Here is a 22,532-nt window from a genome sequence, read left to right as displayed (position 1 = left end):
GGTGTCTCCATCTAAATCCCCCAGGAGCAGATGGATGCCTTGCCTGCTCCCAACTGCCCAACACTCACCTGCTTCCTTTGTAGGGCTCCTCTCTGAAGTTACCGCTCAAAGCTGTTATCTCTAGGGATTGTACCTTGATTTGTTAAACGTTAAAGTCTCAGACAGACCCAAGTTAAAAGCTCAGCCAGCCACTAACTAGCCACGTAACTCCACACAGGAATCTTCAACATCTCTGTGGTTCATTTTCTTCACCTACAAAGTAAGGATGTTAATTTCCACTTCCAAGAACTGCTTTTGAGGATTCAATGAGATGAAAGCTATTTAGCACAGGAACTGACACATACTAAGCACACAACAATGGTATTTATCACTATTATGGGGATAGTTACTACTAGGTGAAGCATAGGAATTTATTTATTCTTTCAGCTAACCAATATTTTTACTGAGCTCAATGTTCCAGGCACTGGGGACGTTCCAGACACTAGGATACAGCAGCATCCCTGTCCTCAGAGAGTGGCCAGTCTATGGGGACGAAAGACAAGCCCACAAGCCCACAAAGAAATGAGCAACTTAATAACATCCATAAATGCTCTGAAAAAGTAGCAAGAAAGAATGTGATGGGAGTGGCTGGGACAGTCACTTTCAAGGAAAGATTCACACAGCGTTTGTGGTGGACATTAAAATTTTGCTTACTGAATGATCAACTCATTCATTACAAACCTTCTCAAAGCCCTCCTGCAAAAATGGCCAAGGGCCTGCTGTGGCCATATATAAACCCAATGTGTGGCCATACCACCAGAGCAGATCTCCAGGTCTCCCTTTCTACTCTCTTCCTCGTGGAGGCCAGGCCTCCTTTCCTCTTGCCCCTCTCTTTGGGAGTCCTCTGAGAAAGTCACTATTCCTTGGGAGGAATCTCATACATCAGATGTCTTTCAGCATCTCTGACTGTTCTTCACACTTCACTGAGAACAGAATTTTAAACAGGACCCTTGGGAGGAAAGGTCCTCTTTGAAGACATCCCAAGTCTGCAAGACAGAGGCAGGCAGAGAAAGGAAAGGGCCTGGGAGTTTCTTCATTTATTCCAGTCATGCTGCAAAGGAGAGAAATAAAATGACAGGATTGAGGAAGCAGTGAAGACATTCCCCAAAGCTAGGATGTGATTATTAACCATCCAACACAAATAGAGCTCACCAAAGAGAATGTAGGAGCTCAGGAAAAGGAAAACATTTGGGTGCCAACATTTCTGGAGGTATTCAGTGCCTGATTTTTTAAAGCCAATACATTTTACCTCTTACTCTACAAGTGTTTTTGGAGCTAGCCTACAAAACATTTCTCCAGGTCATTTTGGCCTATACAAACTACACCTCAATGGAGCTATTATTACTCCACAATAAACAGTGGTCAAGATTGTTTTCTGAAAGGAAAAAGAATATTTTGGGAAACTTTACCCCCAAAACATCATAGAGGCCTCTATACCTAGGTACAGATGTATGAGGATGACTTGTTTTTCGTTGGGTAATCTTTTGTATTATTCCATTATTTTTACTAAGTGTTTTTATAATTATTTTTGAAAAAGAAAAGATACTACCTCCAGAATAAATGACAGAGAGAAAAACTGATTTGAGAGGTGATGTCTATCTATCAAGAATTACAAGTTTAGGAGTGATTTTCCTCTCTCTAAATCATTATGCTACTTATTTTCAGATCCAAAATGAACACATAGCAGCCTTGACTACTTTCACGTGGACACATCTTATCAGGAAGTAGAAAGGACCCTGAAAACAGGAGCCAGATACTGGCATCACAGAGCTGTCACTCGCCGGGTTAGGTGGATCCCCTCCCTTCTCTGGATTTCAAGTGCTCTCTGAGAAAGATGTGGTTGTTCGATAAATCACCTAAAATCCTTCCCAACTTTCTAAGTCTTCTCTGAAAATAAAGGCACTTTTATGTACTTCAAAATCTCTTATGGTTTTTTACAACTCCAAAAGTAACACATTCACCAAAGGTTCAAATGACAAATGACACTGTTAAAAGGCTGACATTTGCAATCGTTAAAAAACAAATACCAAATGACCCCTTTGATATAAGGGGAGTAAACAAGGACAGGGTAAGGACGAAGAGCTTGAGAAGAAGATTTACATTAAACAGGGATGAGAAAAGGGGAGGGGAGGGGAGGGGAGGGGAGGGGGGATAGTAGAGAATAGGACAGACAGCAGAATACATCAGACACTAGAAAGGCAATATGTCAATCAATGGAAGGGTAACTGATGTGAAACAGCAATCTGTATACGGGGTAAAGTTGGGAGTTCATAACCCACTTGAATCAAACTGTGAAAGATGATGTATTAAGAACTGTGTAATGTTTTGAACGACCAACAATAAAAAAAAAAAAAAGGCTGACATTTGGTGCCCAATATGGTAGCCACCATATTGAGTTACTTAAATTTTAATGAATTAAAATTAAATAACGTTAAAAACTCAGTTCCTGAGTCACACTAGTATAGTGCTCAACTGCCACATGAGGCCAGTGTCTACCAAACTAGATGGTACAGGTATTGAACATTTTATGGTCACAAAAGTTCTATTGGAAAAACTGCTCTAACATGCATAAAGAGCCCTTTTTTACTCCTTACTCCTCTGTTTGACACACTTCCTGGAGTCTTTACAATTATTTATATTAGGCCCTCTCTGACTATGCTCAAGATCACCCTAATAGGTAAATGGGGTGAGTTGTCATGATAAGGTCTTCCAATTTCCCAATCTGTAATTAAGAAAGATTTGCTTCCGTGAGTGCACTGAAGGCCACAGGTCATGGGATCATCACCACTTCCAAAAGCACATAGAAGTTTAAAACCTTTGCTGAGGTCTCACTAACTCCAGTGTCCCTTAGGTGGTGCTTTTACAAAAAGCACTAAGGCATTCAAAGCCTGAGATGGAACACTTAACAAATCTTACCTGTAGCTCTAGAAGTGTGAGTCAAGCTCCTGCAAAACAATTCATCAGATCATTTTGACACACACAAACCATGCCTCAATGAGGTTTTCTTAATCATTCCCTAATAAACAGTGGTCAATATTATTCTCTAAACTCTAGCTGTCCATTTCACTATCTGCCTAAGCAGGTAATTACCAACACCCTACTGCATGGGACTCTGCCAATTCATAAAATTATAGTGCATTCCTCTCAGTTCCCCTCAAATGCCATGTCTTTACCATGCTTAACCTTCTAGTAGAATGTCCTTCCCTCCCTAACTGCACCCCTTCTTAACATATTCTTCAATTTACTGGCCAATTTATTTCTTTAAAATTCATCTCAGATGTTATTTCCTCCAGAAAGTCATCCTGGCCATTCCCAAGCTACATTAGGGGCCCCCACTCACTGCTCCAGTATTTCAGTATTTCTACACTGTAGATACTTTAAGAGTGAAATCTGGCAGAGATGGGATATGTGTGACTTGTCTTGAAATAACACTTTGGAGCAAGGTAAAATTTTCGCTGAGATATTTGCAAGAAAAAAAAAAGAGCAAAGTTCTTAAAGATGCTCTCACTCATATTTTAAATGTGAGAAAATGTCAGTGATCCATTTCAAGGAATTCCCTTTTAAGAAGTGATAACTTTGGAGGAAAGTGACTAGAGATTAAAGGAGGGATATGCCTTTCCCCATGCTACATTTGACTTCACTATCGGCCCCCTCAGTGAGTTCCAATAACATTCTGGTGTTCTTCTTTCACAATCGTACCACTTCATATCTATTTACATGTCTCTACCAGACTAGTATTCTACTAGTATTCTCTATAAGCTAGCAAGGATTATATTCTTATTTATCTTCTTGTACCTCTGATACCCAGAACAGTCCCCAACAGAGGCCTTTTCAACTCCTGGCAACCACTGTTCAACACTTATTTCCTGGAGTCTCTACAATCATTTACATCAGGCCCTCTCTGGCTATGCTTAGAATCATCCTTACAGGCTAATGGCTTTCCAGAGTTAGGCCTCCCAATTTCCTGATCTGTAATTAAAAAAGACTTGCTTCACTGGTGCATTCACTGAAAGTCACAGGTCACAGGACTATCATCAGTCTCAATAGCATATAGAAATTTAAAAACTTAATTAAGAACTCACACACCTCAATGTCCCTTAGAGATAATGTTTGTTTATGGGATGGATGGAAAATGGATGGATGATGGATAGATGGATGAGCGGGCAGGTGGGTGAATGGATGAATTAGTAGGTGAGTAGACAGACGGGTGGAGAAGTGAATGAGTGAAAAGTGAATGGATGGATGGATGGTAAAAAAACACTCTTTTAGAGTTCAATTCTGCCTTCAGTCTGGAATCTTCTAAAGGGTAAAGACCCTAAATCTCAAAATCAATTCCTCTTTCCCTCTCTCTCTCTCTCCCCACTCCCGAACCCACCACCTCAATTTCCAGTAACTCTAAGAAAGTGTTTTATATATGGTTCTGAGCATAGCCAGAGAGGGCCTGATGTAAAATTTAACAACTGCCCAATACCACAAGGAAGAGAAAGGCTGGCTGGCATTTCCTACTCAGTGATCGTACTAAAGAAAGCCTGGAGAAAGGAAGAAAGAAATCTTTAACAATATATATTGGCTAATAGCATTAAAAGCCTTCCTTTCTCTAATGGAAGTACAATTTGGAGATAAACCTGAACCACCTTCCTTTCTGTGGCCTATGATTAGAATCTGCTTTGTTCTTCTAATTTGCTATTCTCAAATTACCACACTGCTGCTGGCGCTGCAAACCCAGGCTTCATGGCTGCCCTTGAATTTCTGCATTACTCTTCCTTTCTCCCCACCTCCCAGCCCCCACCGGGCCCCATTTTAATCAGCACTGAACCAAAAAAGGGCCAACTACGCGTGGTGGAGAACCTATGTCTCCAAACCTGAAAGTTAAAGGTGTCATTCAGGGTGCCCCCCACCCCAGGTGTCAGGATGACCCTCAGCAGATATACATTTCCCTTGAGATTTGGGAACACAGGAGGTGAAGTTATTCTTGACAAGGCTCCAGGTGGTATGAAAGAACCTGAAATGTTTCTTCCACCCCTGACTCCAGAGATTTCATTACTCTTCCGCCTAAGCCTTCAAAACAAAGAGAGTCTAATAAGGCTTTAGCTAGAGCCAATAAATATTTTGTTCTCCTGTTTTTCTAGAGGCCCTTGAAATATCATGGTCTGAGATTGCTAAGAGCTCAACTTGCAATCTTCACACACTACAGGAGAAATTCCCTTAGAGGGTAAATAGGAAATGCTATTGACATTATCCTTAATTTATTTCTCTTTGCAGTATCTTGGGAGTTAATTCTAAATTTTGAACTATAAGCAATATTTATGCCATGCCAAATGATCAAAGGAAACTAATTATCTAGTTAGATTAGATGACAAACTATTCATATGTTTGTGTGGTTGTGTGTGTGTGTGTGTGTGGTTTTGTGTATGTGTGTGGGGGGGGTGTGGTAGGTTGACTACAATTTTCATTTGACTATACCTTCAGTCACAGAAGAAGTACTTTCTTTACTAAAGAAAGCAGATAAGGAAAGAATTTAAACTGTGTCCTTGGATGATCCTCCTAAAACATCAATTTGCTTTCTTTACCCAGAAATGTGAACAATGTATGGTTTCCCTCTTGTGCTATTAAAAAAAGTTGTTAGCAAGAAAGAATTACATTACTTTGACTATGGAGGAAGATTCAAAAACAAAATAATGGTAGTATTCAGTATAGTTGGAGTAAACCTAAAACTCAAGACATAATACCCCATCCTAACCTGCCAAGTAGGAGGTCTCATACCTTTCTGTATTTCGATTTAGTCAACTAGCTAATACACATTATTACTGTACTACTTGAGGATATAAAGATGAATAGAAGTAAAGACAAAGATTGATACGAAACAAAGAACCAGTAAATACCCAACATCACCATAACATTGTAATATGCCTATATAAGACACAAATCACAATGACTAGCATGATTTTCAAAGCAATGGGCAATAATATGTGCATATAACAGCCAAAAATAAAAACATTAGTTAGAATACATCAAGGAAGAATTATTAGACAACTTGTTAATTAGGATTTTCCCCCCTCTTCTATTAATAAAGCTAATTAGTTACTGGTTTTTTTTTAAAGACTGCTTAATTTTATTACAACATCCATGAGTAAATGATATTGTGTTTGAATTTTCTGTTTGAATATGAAGATCCAGGTTCTGTCAATCTTGACTTCCTGGGACCTTACAACAACAAATTATACTTCTGAGGTAAAACAAACCAAATCCTGATGTGTTAATATGTTAATTGCTTTCTCCTGCTACAGAATACTCATATTTCATACCTTCCCAAAATCATAGATACATTTAGATAAACTATATTGTACATCTAAGATTCAGGTCATTATATTACTAATAATAGATTATTTCTGTGAGCAATTTTACAGAACTTGAATTATTTTAATTAATTTTTTAATAAACCCCTTGGAAACCAAGTAGAAAACAACATTTGCCACCGGAGATAACTGAGACATAAATAAACATTAAATAAGTAATAAATTATTGCAGTATAATTTGCAAAGCTATTTTTCATAGTTTTGTTGACAGAATTTTAAAATGCATTGTCTACTTAATGTTCATGACACTGTCTCAGGAAGCAACTTGCCTAGAATGGAAATCCTATGCTTTGAGACTCAGAATTTGAAATCTGAGAGAGATTTTTTTCATTTGCTAGTTCAAGATAGGACATGAGGATTAAGGACAGAAAAACACATTTTACTGAAAACTATGGTTTGGCTCCCCTATTTGCAGAAGAAAATGGGGACCATCTCTTGATCTTATTCAGATCTGAGCTGACTAATGAAGAGAAAGCAATCAAGTGCTCTTAGAAAGAATTCCATAGTTCATAATCCATTGATTTAATCTACCAGAATGCTCCAAGAAAAAATGTAGACAAAACAGGAAGACCAGTCATAGCGGTTTCATCATTAGTGATTTCTGCCAACACTTTAAAGAGACCCTAAGAACTCCCTGACCTGTGCCTCCAGTTGTTGTGTCCAGCAACTTTTATTCCTTAGACCCAACTGTCTACTGGGAATTCTCCATTCACATATCCCACAGCCACTTCAAAGTCAACATATCAAAATGGACCTCATAATCCTCTCTCCTAACCTGCTTCTATGTTAGTCTTATGTCCTCAGGGCCAGCTTCATGGGATGTGACATGTACCTTTGCCCAGGGACCCATACTTAGAAGGGTCATTACTTGGCTTAATGGTTTCCTGTTACCATCTTAAAATATTTAATAATTTTTGAACAAGAAACCCTACATTTTCATTTTGTACTGGCCCATAAAAATGATGGGACTGATCTTAACTCTCCTGGAACAGCATCAACATTACCCCTGTCATTGAAACCCACCATCTGATATTCATCCTAGCTGCTCCCCTTCTCCATTCCCACATCCAGTCATACTGGTTTATACCCAGGGTAAGCAAGATATAAAAGGACAAGTGGAAGTCAAAATTCATCTATCTCAGAGATACTGATGGCCTAGCCTGATACAGATGCTTCCTCTTGATTTTCCACCTGCATACACCTGTCTATACCTGTCATTTTGTACTTGAATTACTATCTTGTCTATCTTTCCCCAAATGACTGTGAGCCTCTCAATGTCTGATTTTTATTTTCTTTTGTATCTTTAGTTGCTAGTTCCATGCTGGCATATAGAAGATATTTAACAAATGTTTATTTAATGAGATTGTTGTGGTTTCAAAAACCTTTAATTCACTTTTGAAAAACGTAATGGTTTAATATATACAAATGCCCTTCCTTTTAGAATAAACATCCTTTTTCTTTTCTAAAGTGACCCTCTCCTTTCCATCCCATTTTCAGGGAAAGTCACCAGTACAAACAGCTCCAAAGATCATGTTACAACAAGAACTCATTTTATATTGTCTTCCTGGGTTGCTGTCCCTCAGGGTCACATCTGAAAGTAAAAACAGCTGGGTCCCATATGCCTCTGGGGACCACCAGTCACTCCTGGCTTATACACAATATTTATGCCAAGATATTTTCAGAGTTCCTTGGCAATGCCACCAAGAGTCCAGGATACAGGAGAGCAAGAGAAGAAAGTGTGGCCCAGAGGAACAGGAAAGCTGTCACCAACTCAAGGCCCCTGTTGGCTCTCACCAACATTCAATACTCATCAGATCTGCCATCACAGGAAATCCTGTTTGAAAAGCCATCTCTTGATTTGACTTGGGCAGTCTATCATAAGGAATCATTCCATCCTCAGCAACTAATCAGCACTTTGGTCCAAATCAACATGGATTTCTTTATGCATTCATTCAAGCACTCCCTGAACATCTAACTCAGAGAAGTGTGCCAGGTGAGGCACCATAGAGAGAAATAAAATGGAACAGTCCCCACACTCAAGGAAACAGTGTTATCATGAGACTGATAATTCCACCAATGCCCTACTGTTCCAAGTGTGGTCCACAGACCAGAGGCTCAAGCATTACCTGGAAGCATGTTAGAAAAGACTTTCCAAGAAACCATGCATCAGATTCTACATTTGAACCAGAGCACAGAAGATTCTCAGAAACATCAGAGACTGAGAAGCATTTACACATCCCCTCTCAGGGCTCAACACTGAATCTCCATAGCCTGAATCAAGTTCAAATCAAACCCCAGCTGCAAAATCTATCCTGGTGGCTCCTGAACGTATTCCTGTTGTTTTTGCTCATCTCAAATTCCACATCTGGTTCTCCACTACTTCATGGGAGGAGAAATTTGAAATTCTTCATCACACAAAGTGGCACTAAAAAAATCCTGTTATCTACCCAATGTCTATCACTTTTGCCTTATAAATCTCATATTAGATTCTCCACAAGATAAATTCTTATATTTTCATTCCTGCAATATTTTTCAGTTTTCCCTAATATGTCTAGTCAGAAAAAGAAGTAACAATTTAGGAACTCAAGTCACTGAAGAATCTGATTCAAGCAGTTTACATTTTAAACACAAGCATAGTTGCTACACATTTTCCATAATCAAAAGAAGGGTCTCAAAATAAAATGTGGCTTCATCTAATTATTAGGGCTGAAAAAAGTCAAATGCAGCTGGAGAGCATCTTGGGAAATATTTTACACAAAGGATTCTGGTCTTATTCTTCAATTCCTAACATTGCAATATGCATACATGCACACATATGCACACACAAATACATGTGAACACTCACACAAGCAACACATATACCCACAGAGGTATAGGATTACTACAGAGAATTCCAAATATATATGTATACATACCCAATGGACATATTTCAGAAACCTCTAATTTGTGACCAATGAGGGCCCAAAATGAACAGGAATTCTATTTTGTTTTATTTAGGACTTTTTAATTTTTTTTTTCCAGGAAGCTCAGGAAATCACCAGTCACCTATAGCAGCAACTGTTAAACTCCTTTACAAAATTGAAGATCTATAAATTTTTTGTGTATATTGGTTGTATATGACAATATTTCCTAAGACTTTTTAAAATATTCAATTTTATAATTTAAAAATAACAGTAATCTACACATCAACATAAATAGCATAAGTTATAAAACAAAAAACAAATTAAAAAATAATTTAGTGAGAAAAATAGCATTGTTGTACATTTCTGCAAACATCTTAAGGTCTAACTCAACAGAGAGTTGGATTTTCATCATACTTCTTCTGTCACTCTGCTGTGATATCACACCTCATGTAGCCTCGAAACATGTACACTTGGACAAAAGGTACACTGGACACAGGTGAGAGAATGGAAATGGGGAAAGACAATCATCTTAAGAGTGACAAGACAATTCAATAGGGAAAGAATTATTTTTTTCAACAAATAATGCTAGCACAACTTGATATCCACATAAAAAGAATAAAGTTGAGCCCCTATATTATACAATATTCAAAAATTAACTCAAAATGGATCAAAGATAAGGAGTGACAGTTAACATGTACAGGTTTATTCTGGGGTGATAAAAATGTCTGGAATTAGATGGTAATGATGGTTGTATAACCTTGTGAATATAACAAAATCCACTGAATTGTACACATTCAAATGGTAAGTTTTAAACTACGTGTCAAATAAAAAATGGGTCAAAGTCCTAAATGTAAGAGAGAAAACCATGAAACTGAAGGAAACATACATAAATATTCATGATCTTGGCTTAGACAATAGTTTCATAGCTATGTCATCAAAATCATAAGAAATAAAAGTACATATGTGTTATATATACATATGTATGTGTATATATATATGATTTCATCAAAATCAAAAACTTTTGTATCACCAAAAAGGAAGCACACAGCTCAAATAATGGGAAAGAAAATTTGCAAATCAATGAATAGAGAAAGGGATTTATATCCAGAATACATAAAGAACTCAATAATAAAGAATAACCCAATTTAAAAATGAGCAGAGGATCTGAATACACAGTTGTTCAAAGATATATACATGGCTAATAATCACATGAAAAGCTACTCAACATCATTAGCCATCAGGAAAATGCAAATGGCATCAGAGAAATCAAAATCACAATGAGATACCACTCAGAAACCACTTGGATGGTTATAATCCAACAGACCGATAATAACAAATGCTGGAAAGAATATGCAAAAATTTAAACTCTCACACACTGCTGGTGGAAACGTAAAGTGGTTCAGCTGCTTTGGAAAGCAGTTCAGTAGTTATTCAAACATTAAACATAGAGTTACTACATGCCCCAATAATTTCACTTCTAGGTTCATACCCAGGAGAAATGAAACATGTCTACAGGAATATTCATAACAACATTATTCATGATAGCCAGAAAGTGGAGACAACCCAAATGTTCATCACTGATGAATGAATAAACAAATTATGATATATCCACACTATGAACTAATACTGGACAAGAAAAAAGAACAAAATACTGATCCAGGCTACAACATATATGAACCTGGAAAACATTGTACTGCAAAAATCCAGACACAAAAGACCACATATTGCATGATTCCATTTTTATCAAATGTCCTGAATAGACAAATATGTAGAGGCAAGAAATAGATTAGTGGTTGCCTAGGGCAGGGAGGTTTAAAGGGAAATTGAGAATGTCTGATAAAGGGCATGAATTTTGCATGTTCTAAAATTGATTGTGAAAAAAAAAAATTAAAAAAAAAATAAATAAAAAAAAAAATAAATAAAATTGATTGTGGTGATGGTTGTACAACTTAGTTAATATATTAAATTGCACACCTTAAGTGGGTTATTAAATGGAAATGTGAATTATATCTCAATAAAACTTATTGGGAAAAGGCATACGATACCTTAGTAACATTTGAAAATAGTTTGAACCTCGTAGACCCCCACAGAAAGATCTCAGGGCCTTCCAGAGGTCTCCAAGCCACACTTTGACAACTAACCAAACAAACTATCTAGAGTAGGTATTATGGGTTATCTTCCTAGGAGGCATTTCCCCTTTTCTCCTACCAAAGACGGTCCTGCCTTTTAGGTATTCATTCTCCCTGATGCAGAACAACACCTGGAGGGAAAGGTGATCCTACCCTGAATCCCAGGGTTAGCTGAGCCACTTTGAACTAAGAACACATTCCTTTCCCCTGGTCACAGTCACCGGTTCAGGCGAGGGCATATGACCTGAGAAGTCTGATCATATTGACTACAGGATTTCTGTCTGGAGTAGTGAGTTGGACATGGCTTCTCTCTTCTCCTGAAAGTGGGTGTTCTATGAAAATATGAGAACTGGCACTACTATAACCATTTCAATATCAGCCCAAGAATGAAGCCATTGCAAAAGGTAGAAATAGGCAAGGGAGCCCCAGGGAAACCGTCTCAATCCTTGAATTAAGTCCTTAAATCAGAACTCCTGAATATACGAGGCAGTAAATGTCGTTAATATTATGTCAGTTCAAATTAGAATTTGTTGCCTGTAGTTAAAGCATCCGGCTGATATGCCATCCAAATGATGTGGAGGTAGCAATATCACATTCTCCCTGTAGTCAATGCACTCTGCCTTTGCCTCGAGGGTATCAAGGGATTGAGATCCTAGCAGATCTTTGGAATAGTACTGCATTTTTCAGTATATACTTAATATAAAGAAATGCCGTATGTTATCTAGGCCTAAAACCATTGGTGCTGGACCACAGTATTCAAAAAACTATCTCTCCTTTCTGTTCCTTTTCTGTCTGGTTCTCAGTAGATTCTGCATGGAATTCTAGATAAGCTTGGTAGAGAAACGTGTTGGGTTATCCTTACTAGCAGAAACGATGTGGTCGTCAACTGAACCTAACTTGGATTTCACCAGCAGGATGATCATGGGCCTTGGTTTGAAGCAAGTCACTGGGCCTCCTATTATCCATCTATAAAATGAGCATAATAATTCCTCGCTTATTCTCCACTGTATTGTTGAAAAATGTATGTACCAACATGTTGTAAATGTTAAAACATTGACCAAATGCAGAGTACTATTGTAATCAGTTTGGTTGGGGGGTGGAGGGTAAGGGTAGTTTCTCGTCTGTTGGAATGGTAATTGGATGAGCACATGCCAACATATAATTTAGTGGGCCAATTGCATTGCTCTGGGCTTAGGTGAGACAGAACATCATGGTAAAGGGCATAGCAGAGTGCAGCTGTTCTGTTCATGGTGGCAGGGTGGGGGTGGGGGTGCTTCGTGCAAGATGAAGCCTTCCAGGGCACACTCCCAGTGATTCACCTTCCCGAGTCGTGTCCCACCTGCCTACAGTCCACTCAAACTAGGTGGACTGATGAGGTTACAGCTCTCATGACCTAATCATTTCACCTCAGAATATTCCTGCATTAAACAGGAGCTTTCTGAACACCTAATGTCCAAATCATAACATGTATCTTTACATAGTTAAGATAGCACTCACAATTTCTTCAGCTTTTACTAAAAAAAAAAAAAAAGTACTAAGCTAAATACTGGACATATATTCTTCCATTCAATCCCTTCATAAATCCACGAGATCTGTGCCATTGTCATTATCACTCTATAAATGAGGAAACTGAGGGCCAAACAGTTAAAGGGACTTACCCAGAGTCACCTGGATACACAACAGCACAGCCACAGCTCAAAGCCAAGCAAGCAGTGCTCTAGAACGTAAGCCCTCCACCACCCTGCCACCCTGCCACCTCAACAAGCATAAAGCTTGCTCTCTGTAGAGAGCTGCACCTGCTCTAGATAAGCCACCTTTCAGTGGCCCAGAACATACAGTGTCAGTAAGGACTGAGCTGATGTTTAACAGCACAAACCCACAAAGGATTATCTAATGATTTTTATTGTTCAGGAACTGGATCATACAAATATTTTCTAAAATAAGCCAGAGCTGAGAAAAAATTTTATTAAACTCTCCTGAAAGATTTCTTGAAATAATAATTACAATCCAATTTCACGGGTTCTGAAAGACACCAAAACTTGATCAGCCAACAGCTAGCTGTTCCTCCCCAACACACACACACACTCCTCTGTTCCTTCCATAATGGCAAAGCTCATCTCCCATTATAAAGATGGACATATTCCTAGATGCCTTTGTAGCTAGGGCATGAGAATGTGATCCAGTCCTGGCCAGCGGAATCTGAAGGGAAGACTGAAGGGTTCTCTAGGAGAGATGTGCCTCTGTGATGTGCCTCCTCCGGGTGTTGGGTGGGGTAGTGTCCAACATCCAGTATTGCAGCCACCTTATAATCAGGGAGGCTATAATGACATAGCAGTCATGCTGAAGATGGCAAAGTAGAAAGATGGAAAGCACCTGGGCCTATGCAGCATGGAGAACAGCCCTGAAGCTGTCTCATCTCTGGACTTCTTGCTAAGTAAGATAATAAGTGTCCTTAATATTTAAGCCACTTTAACTTAGCTACTCTCTTACTTGCAACTAAAAGCATCCTAACTCTCAAGTCCCAAGAAGCATTGCCACGGAGAAGAAAGACTTCTGGATTTTGCATCAAATGACCTGGGTTTCTGCCTGGAATAGTGAGTTGGACATGGCTCACTATTAATTGGCCCAGGTGACCCAAATTGCTTAATCACTCTGAATCTCATTTTCCATATCTGCAAGATGAAGATAACATGCAATAACACAGTAACATCAATAAAATGAAGATAATGTGGGATAATTATGAAAATCACCTGAGATAACATGAATGTAACCACTCGGTTGATAGCCCTGTTTTGCTCAAATGCAATTTTCCTATGTAATAATTAAACCAGAGACTTTTAAAACTGTTGTCATTCTTCTAACGCAACTCCTTTAATTTACAAATAAGAAATGACTCACTCAATGTCACACAACTGGTTGCTAACATAATTAAATCACACATTTGATTCCAAGCCAATGCTATCATGCTATCCTTGTGTTGAAAGCTAAATTAAATATTGTGTAGGTTAGCTCTCATTCATTTAATGAACACATAAAATACTACAGACACTACTCCAGATATTAGGGACTCCATGGTGAACAACATCAACAACAAAAATGTCCCTACCCTTGTGAATTTAATAGACTAGAAAGGAAATTATTCAATCTGTACCTTTATTTACTGAGTTCTTATTATGTGAAAAGCACTATGCTGGGACTGCTGTTCAAATACAAACACAGATTCCAACCAATTCAAAACATGTCAGCCATGTTTACCAGGTTTTGCTAAAGATGAATAATGTAAAAAAGTCTAAATTTTACTCAATTTATATTAGTATTAAAAATGGCAAGTTTATTAGAAAGAGTTGTGAATATCTGTGCCAGTTTCTGAAAAATGGGTAAAGGATGGCTAGGACTCTGATGTAATTAAAGCAGCAAGACTGAATGAAAAAAGAGGGGTAGGGCTAATCCACATCCTCCTACAATATCTAAACTTCAAGGTTTGGCTCAAATGGAAAAAGCCAATAGGGAGCATTCAGCAACTCCTTCCCTTCCTTGAGCCTCTGTCCAGTGCTCCCCTTTTACTCCATGTTTATTTGGAATTCCTTTTCCATTCTACTTAAACATTTACATGTAAATGAGATGATGGGACAGCATCCTATACCAGTGATGAGACAGAGATAGTGACTTCCAAATTTCCTACTGGAACTAGCCACCAGGGTGCTGAGACTAAGCTGTTAGTTTGTGTATTTGAAAGTTTTCTTTGCAAATACAATCAAATTATATCACTTGGGAAAGAAATATTTAAAAGCTGTTGTTTTACAACATCTTTTCATTAAAAAAAAAAAACAGTAAATGCAAGTATCCTGGGGTAGAGGGAAGTAGTAAGTAGAATACTCGCCTTCTCCCTTTTGTGGAAAGTACACTGAGAGGACAAAACCTTTTATATCACACCCTGTAATCAAAGCACAGCCAGGCAAGTCCCCCTTAGCTTCTAGCTTCATCTTTTAATGCACAGGGATAATTTGAGGTGCCACAATCTGAAATATAAAAATATAGTGTGGCATAGATTTCTTGAAGGCAAACACCAAATCTCCTGAGAGCAGAAATGACCCCCAGTGGCCTTTGGATTGTGGTGTTCAATCAGCTCTGGGCTACCAGCTTTCCTATCAGACTCTGGGTACGTTGAATTCGCAAACTGGCAGGGAGGATCACTTAGACCTCACTGATCATGAGTCTCAACTGGCCTTCAGTCACTGGTGCAAACCCCACACCTTGGGTTTATCAACTTCAGTGTCTGGAAGTGTCACTGAAAGTTGGACAATTTAACTATGGGGTAATATGTCAAAAATATACATGAGCTTTGGATCCAAACAATTTTGGGGTTTGAATGCCAGAAACTCAGCCTCTTTTTAGAGATGTAGTCTTGGACAAGTCACTTAAAATCTCAGTGTCTCTGTTTTTTTATCCATAAGATGGAAACCATACCTATCTAAAGGTTGTAGTAAAGACTAGATCTAATAAGTGCAAAGGGCTGTCACGTGGAAGATACTCAAAACTGGTACCTAGAGTTTTTACATGGTCCCAAACAACAACCTGGAGGATTTCTACCATGTCCTGAATTCATCTCCAGAGCAGCCACCTTCCAGCACCTTGCCAAGGGAACCTATTTGAGTAGAAGTCTTTCTTTCAACCTGGGGTACTCACTTATAAGGAAGGCAGACTGATCCTTGGAAGGATCTTTCCAAGGATTCCTGACCTGAGTTTCTCTACTTGTTCTGGGTTCCACAGATAGCACCTGCACCTTGGAGAGAACAGGGGTCAGATAGGCACCAGGTGTGAGAGCTCCTAACTCAGGCAGACAGGTGTGGGCTACGGTGGGAGGGTGTGCCTCTCTGTGATAGTCCATACAGTCCTTTAACTTTTTGATTCCCTGGAAGGGAGAGGGAAGGAAGGGAAAGGAGGGAAGAAGGAAGAAAAGAATGGAGGGAAGAAACACAAGTGGATTTTCCCAAAATAAGTGCTGATGCCTCTAAGTATTTTTGTTCTCTAAACAAACAGGGATAAACCTAGATGATACCTGGAAGTAAAATTTTAATTCTTGTTTGGAATACTCTAAGAAGTATTATGTCCAAAATCATCAAAATAAAAAGGTTTAATTTGTTTGATTGGTTAAATAATGACACCATCTGGGGACAGGAGAGGCAGAAAAAAATGTTTCATGTTTTTTTTAATCAATGTCAAAATCAACATTTTGGAATACAAAATTTAACCTATTTGGCATCAGTTGGGCTATAAAAATTAAAACTTTCCAAATTGTTATTACGTTAAGAAACTTGATTGTTTCCTAGAACAACAGAAAACAAATGCTTGTCCTTTGGGGGCTACTTATCTATTCTAAGGAAGAGTTGGTCTTAAAGGAGAGAAAGAAAAAACAAATGTCAACTCCATCTTAGAGAAAGTAGAGGGCTGAGAGACTGGGAGAGACCGCAACAGCCTCAAAGTCTACTGTTGGCCCCTTTATTATCTGCACATTCATTATGACTTAAGTCACCCATACATCCACTTTAGCACTTTAAGCAAACCTCTCTCTGGATCACAAGACAGTACATGCCAAACATTTCTGCACAACCATGGTGGCAGCAGAAAAACTGCCTAGCCTGCTAATCCTTTTATTATTAAGTTTAGCAGTGGTGCTTAGCTCAGAATGAAATTTCAAGATTCTTCAGAAAATTCAACCAGAGCCTACTTTCCTGTGAGATCATAAGGCATCACATCTCTGCCTTGAAACCTGTCTAGCTATCAGCTTACAGATGAATTGCACTGTCCTGGTGCCATAAACTCCATATATATATATATATATATATATATATATATATATATATGCACACACACACACACACACACACACACACACATACATACACACACACACATATATAAAGGTTTAATTCGTTTTGATTGGTTAAATAATGACACCATCTGGGGACATTAGATTTTTTTTTTTTCTAATAGGTAGGGAAAGACCCTTCATTCATATATGAGGATTCCTGCCACTGGGAGACGCTGCCCCATTCACCTCTCACAGGCATGGTCCTGGAACCTCAAGACTCAAGACTGGTAGGTGAGAAGAGGAAATCCCAGAAATAATTAAAAATTTTTGAAGTCAGAAGCTAATAGTACGGAGCCCCTGATACGACCTTTCCAGATTGTGTGCTCCTAGTGGGGCATCTTGAGATCAGGGAAAGAGGCACAGACTTGCCTATATGTACACGCATCGCAAATGCACACACACGCGTGTGCATGCACACACACACTCGCAGTTCACACTAGATCTGCAAGCCCAAAGGCACTTACTACCCAAGGAAAGGGATGCCAGCAAAGATGCATTTGCCAAAGCAACGCACATTCTCTACATTGGGCAATAGTGAATGTCCATCAAGATTCCAAAGGACTCTTTTTCCCAGGACCCAGTTCTCTGCAGGATTCCCCATTGCTGGCATCACAAATCCTTATCCTTTCTCCGAAAAGCTCGGACTTCACATGTTCCTTTCGAGGTAGCTCCTGTTCAACCCTGTGCGCATCGCATTTCTCAAAGCTGGAGCCCAAGGCTACCCAATCTTTCTCACTCTGGGGAAACTTCGACATTGCCCCACACAGAGAAGTAAAGACCACTGGCAGAGGGGCAGGAGGGAGCCGGAAGAGGGTCCCTGGACTGAGGACACCTCTGGAGCCTGGGCGCGGGAGAGAGAAATGAGTGAACCCGGACTGGTGCATGCCTTATCCACGTGGAGAAAGGGAGGAAACAAGAGTGGGCGACAGGCAAGTGTCCCTCTCAGCTCGCGGGGCTCCCACTTCCTGGTGAAGCAGGGTCAGAAGGGGCCAGGGGCCCCCGGAGGTAACTGCCCGGCTCCCCCAACCTGGACACAGCGAGACATGAGTGCAAGGTGCATGCCAGGTAAGGGGCCCCGGCGCAGATAAGGTGCGCCTGGAGCCTGCGGAGGACCATGCCCTCATGGCTGGCATTTAAAGACCCCAGCCTCGGAGGGCAAACGAGGAGAAATCTGGCTTTCTAGCCGGGCTCCTGAGCTCGGGTGGGTTTCCTACCCGCGCACGCCCACCCTCAGAGCACCCCTTCAGTCCTGCTCCCGGGAGGGGTACCCCGCGCCCTGCACCCTCTCCGGGAGCTTCCCGCACCTGAATGTGGCAGGAGATCTCCGAGTCGTCCAGCAGCCGGATGGTGCATTTCATCTCCTGGTTGAGCGATTTGATGCTGGAGCTCCGAAAGTGGATCATTTTCATGGTCCTCCTGCCTCTCCGCACACAGTGGCAGGAAGCGAACATGCACCGCAGCAACCGGGAGCGAGCGAGAGGCTAGGGCCGGCGCGGCGCTCACCGGCGCGGACACACACACTGGCTCACGCAGCGTCCGGGACACCCGGGCGCGGCTCAGCCGGGGAACAGCGGCAGCGTCGGATGCCTGCGGCCACACATGCTAGGCAGCCGGGGCTCGGCGGGCGGGTCCCTCTCTCCTCCCTCCTCCCTCCTCCTCCCTCCCCCTCCCTCTCCTCGGCCTCGCCCGCTTCTTTCCCCGCCTCCTCCTGTCGCGCGCGCTAGTGCGCCTCCCTTCGCCAGGGCTCGTTCGCAGAGGATGCACAGAGCCCGCGACCCCCAGCGGGCGCGCCACGCACTCACTCCCACGCGCACCGAGCGGCTGGAGGTGAAGGCGGAGGGACAGCTGTTTTGGGTGGCCCGGGAGCCCTAGCAGTGGCCTGCTCCTCTGCCGCTGCCGCTGCGTCAGGCTGGGCCCCACAGCATTCCTTGGCCTCTCCGCCGCCTCCTTTTCTGGCAGCTATTGATCTGGCTCCTGGTAGTGGTTTCTCCCAGTCCCGAGGGCCACCCTAGGCGCCCGACAGCACCCTGCACTGCTCCGCCCCAGAAACCTGGCCGCGAGCAAAAGGCGAAGAAGGATCCTGACCCACTCCCACAAGGGGGATTCCACTGCGGGAAAGGATTGTTGAGTAGATGGAGAGCCCCCAAAGAGTGACAGGAGGCAAGCTACTCCAGAAATACCGCTAATAGTAACAATGTCTGGTCCTCATGGGGATTTTTTAAACCGTTGGTTTACTCTATCTTAACTGGGAGTCAATCCCCTTCTTTAAGAAATTTAGAGCTTTCCTCAAGCAATTTCTTGTTTATATCTCTCAACGTCTCAGTATAATGTTTGGTTGTACATTAAATCCTGGCAAGAAGGATTCCTATCCTGCTCTTCCCCCTTTAGAGTCTCCTTCACCTCCAGTTGCCCAGGAATGTGATGGCAAAGGAGATGTGTGTCATCCCGTTTTACACTAATCTCTGCGTGCGGGGAACCCTATGATCCCTTGGGAAATTACTATCGTCCCCAGAGAAACATAAGCCCCTGTGTGATGTTCCCTAGGCCCAACTGGGTGACCAACTGTGGCCTTTAAGGCAGCTATATGGAGCTTAGAGGTGGGGACTTGGATAATAGAATAGAAACTGATGGGAACCCTCTTGTCCTGCTGCCCTTTCTTGAACATAAAGGAATGTTTGTTAGAGGAAGGACTTGCCCAGCTCTTTCAAGGTTTGCCACACCTGCCAGGAGCCCCCTCATCCAAAGGTGTGTCAGGTCCTGTGGAGAAGACAAGGTCCAGGAATTTTACCTACCGCTACACTGTGTAAAAGGCCACAAATGCTGTAGGACACCTGGAGGGGTTGACTGTGGCTAGGTGCTTGCATTGCCTATGGACTTCTCCCTCTACCTGCTTCTGCTTCCTCCCTTCCTTGATCATAATAAACATCCCACAGGCTAGTGTCTGCTTCTGGATCCACCAAACTGCAACAATTTGTCCAGATAGGAGGATAGAGTATGTTTAATGTAACATTTGATAGCTGGATTTTTACTTTTAAATCTTGGAAATAGTACATGGGCCATCTTATATACCCTTTCCTGGGGCTTCGAAAATTAGGGCAGAACCTGAAGGAGAAGTCAGGGTCTAGTAAGATATTGATTTGATTCTTGGCCCAACTACTGCCCACTCTGTGGATCTTGGAAAGTCTCATCATTTCTTTTCTCAACGCCAAAGGGGAATTCAGCTGCCTCCCCTCTCACAGGTGGATGAGAAGCTGGGATGAGACAAGGCCAGTGGAGCACAGGTTACTATTTGTAACCTGCAAAGCCACATATGTATATATGAAGTGTCAGTGTTGATAGCCACTCTAGTTTGAAAACTGCAACTATGTTTGAATCATCTCTCCCAACCCAAAAGGTAGCCAAGAAATCAAAGAAAAGTCACCACCCAACATAATCCATGATTTTCCTCCAAGTCCACACACTTATTCTTCTTAGGCTCCAAATTATTATCTCATATTTCAAAGAAGAAAAATAAGGCCAAAAAGGACAGTATGGAGAAAGACAAAACAAAGATCATCCAATATGGTTTTGCAAGAAACAGAAGTTTGAGGATATGAGAAGAATCTGAGATTGGGTATCTGCCCTACTTAAAAATAAAGGCTCAGATTTCAAGAATTATAAAAATATGGACTCTGGAAACCCTTGGCATGTATTGGGGGAAAACAACTAAGTACATTACCTTTTACCCGAATTGAAGTACCCATTGAAGACAAGTCTTTGGGAAATCAAGTGTCCAAAATTTTGTCCTATGGGAAATCATTGTCCAAAACAATAATATAAGAAGAAGGAGGAAGAGGAGGAGGAGGAGGAAGAGGAACTAAAAATAAACTCACAAGAATGAGTTTAAACCTGAACTACTTAAAGAAAATCAAGGATACTCTCAGAGTCCTAAATATTCAGCTCAAGACTAAAAGAAGCTGTATTCTTTCTTGTGTTAGCTTTGCACTGCCATGGCCAACATACCTACATACCTAATAAGAAGGAGTTAGGGGAAGAAACATTTATTTTGGACTACAGTTTTAGAGGTTCAGTTCATGGTTTACCAACTCCATGCTCTGGATCCTGAGGTGAAAGAGGTGGTAAAGGAGGTGGCAGAGGAAAGTATCTCAAAACATGGCAACCAGGAAGGAGTAGGGAGGGAGGAGGTCAAGGGATAATATAATCCTCCCTCCCCACTCTTTCCTGGTTGCCATGTATACCCCAAGGGTACACCCTCATTGACATATGTACCCCAAGGGTACACCCTCATTGACATACTTCCTCCAGCCTCCTCCTCCCTGCCTATAGTCTCTTCCTCCCTGCCTATAGTTACACCCATTAATCCATTCAAATTATCAATCCATCAAATGGATTCATCCACTAATTACATTATAGCTCTCATAATCTTATCATTTCACCTCCGAATACTCCTGCTTTGTCTCACACATGGGTTTTATGGGGGCATCTCATATCCTAAGCATTTCTATAACACAGCTAAAAGAAATTTTTATTAATTGAAATACAAGACTAAAACAACTAAAAAACAAACTCAAAACTTCATCTACAAGTTGCCAAATTATAAAGTCAATTTAATCATCAGCCTCATCAGATTTTACAAGTGAAAAACTTAGCATCAGGAAAGAGTGGGACTCTGGAAAAAAGAATAGAACTACAAAAGAGAATTCGGATGATTCCTAATAACTCAAGCTCAAGCCTTTCTTGACAGCAAAAGCAGACCTTTTTACCTTATGTAATGAGGTGTTCCTGCCTTGTTTTTGAAAACCCTATCTCACCAGAAGCAGTTACCTTGATAAGAGAAGCCAACCTTCTTCTCCCTCTCCCATCACCAGGGTCTACTTCACTCTTAATACTTGAATCATATCCAGGAACTCCCTGGGAGGCTAATTACAAAGTCAACCCTAGGAAGACAAATAACTACAAGATTCTCCTAATTTAAATTGAATACTGTGTGTTTGTATGAACCTGTTAATTCAGTGCACTTTTCAGTGACTTTGGTTTCAATGTACCATCTAAACTCATTGACTTTTGAACTCAGTTAAATAAAATAAGAAAGGAAGAATCTCTTTGTATGTGTGCAGGAAATTATCCAAATTTTGAGCATTGAAGTGGATTTTCTCAAGTAGCCCACTTGTATCTCTTTAATCATGTCCCCTAAAACAAGGCTTTTAGAGAATCATTCTAAGAGGTGAAAGAC

At 40.7% G+C, this 22,532-nt stretch overlaps 1 protein-coding gene across 2 annotated transcripts in view; it reads right to left on the bottom strand.

Annotated features, from left to right (window-relative positions):
- Positions 1-18,933, bottom strand: part of Frmd3 (FERM domain containing 3) — a 245,933-nt gene extending 227,000 nt beyond the window's left edge. For both annotated transcript variants that reach the window (XM_005340906.4, XM_005340905.5), the window contains exon 1: positions 18,604-18,933. In XM_005340906.4, coding sequence (XP_005340963.1) covers positions 18,604-18,750 — 147 coding nt within the window. In that variant the 5' untranslated portion in view covers positions 18,751-18,933. The remainder of the gene's footprint in view (positions 1-18,603) is intronic.
- Positions 18,934-22,532: the final 3,599 nt, after the last annotated feature.

This window comes from Ictidomys tridecemlineatus, chromosome 4 (assembly GCF_052094955.1).
Source record: "Ictidomys tridecemlineatus isolate mIctTri1 chromosome 4, mIctTri1.hap1, whole genome shotgun sequence".
NCBI lineage: Eukaryota > Metazoa > Chordata > Mammalia > Rodentia > Sciuridae > Ictidomys > Ictidomys tridecemlineatus.
This window is presented reverse-complemented; position numbering and strand designations above follow the sequence as displayed.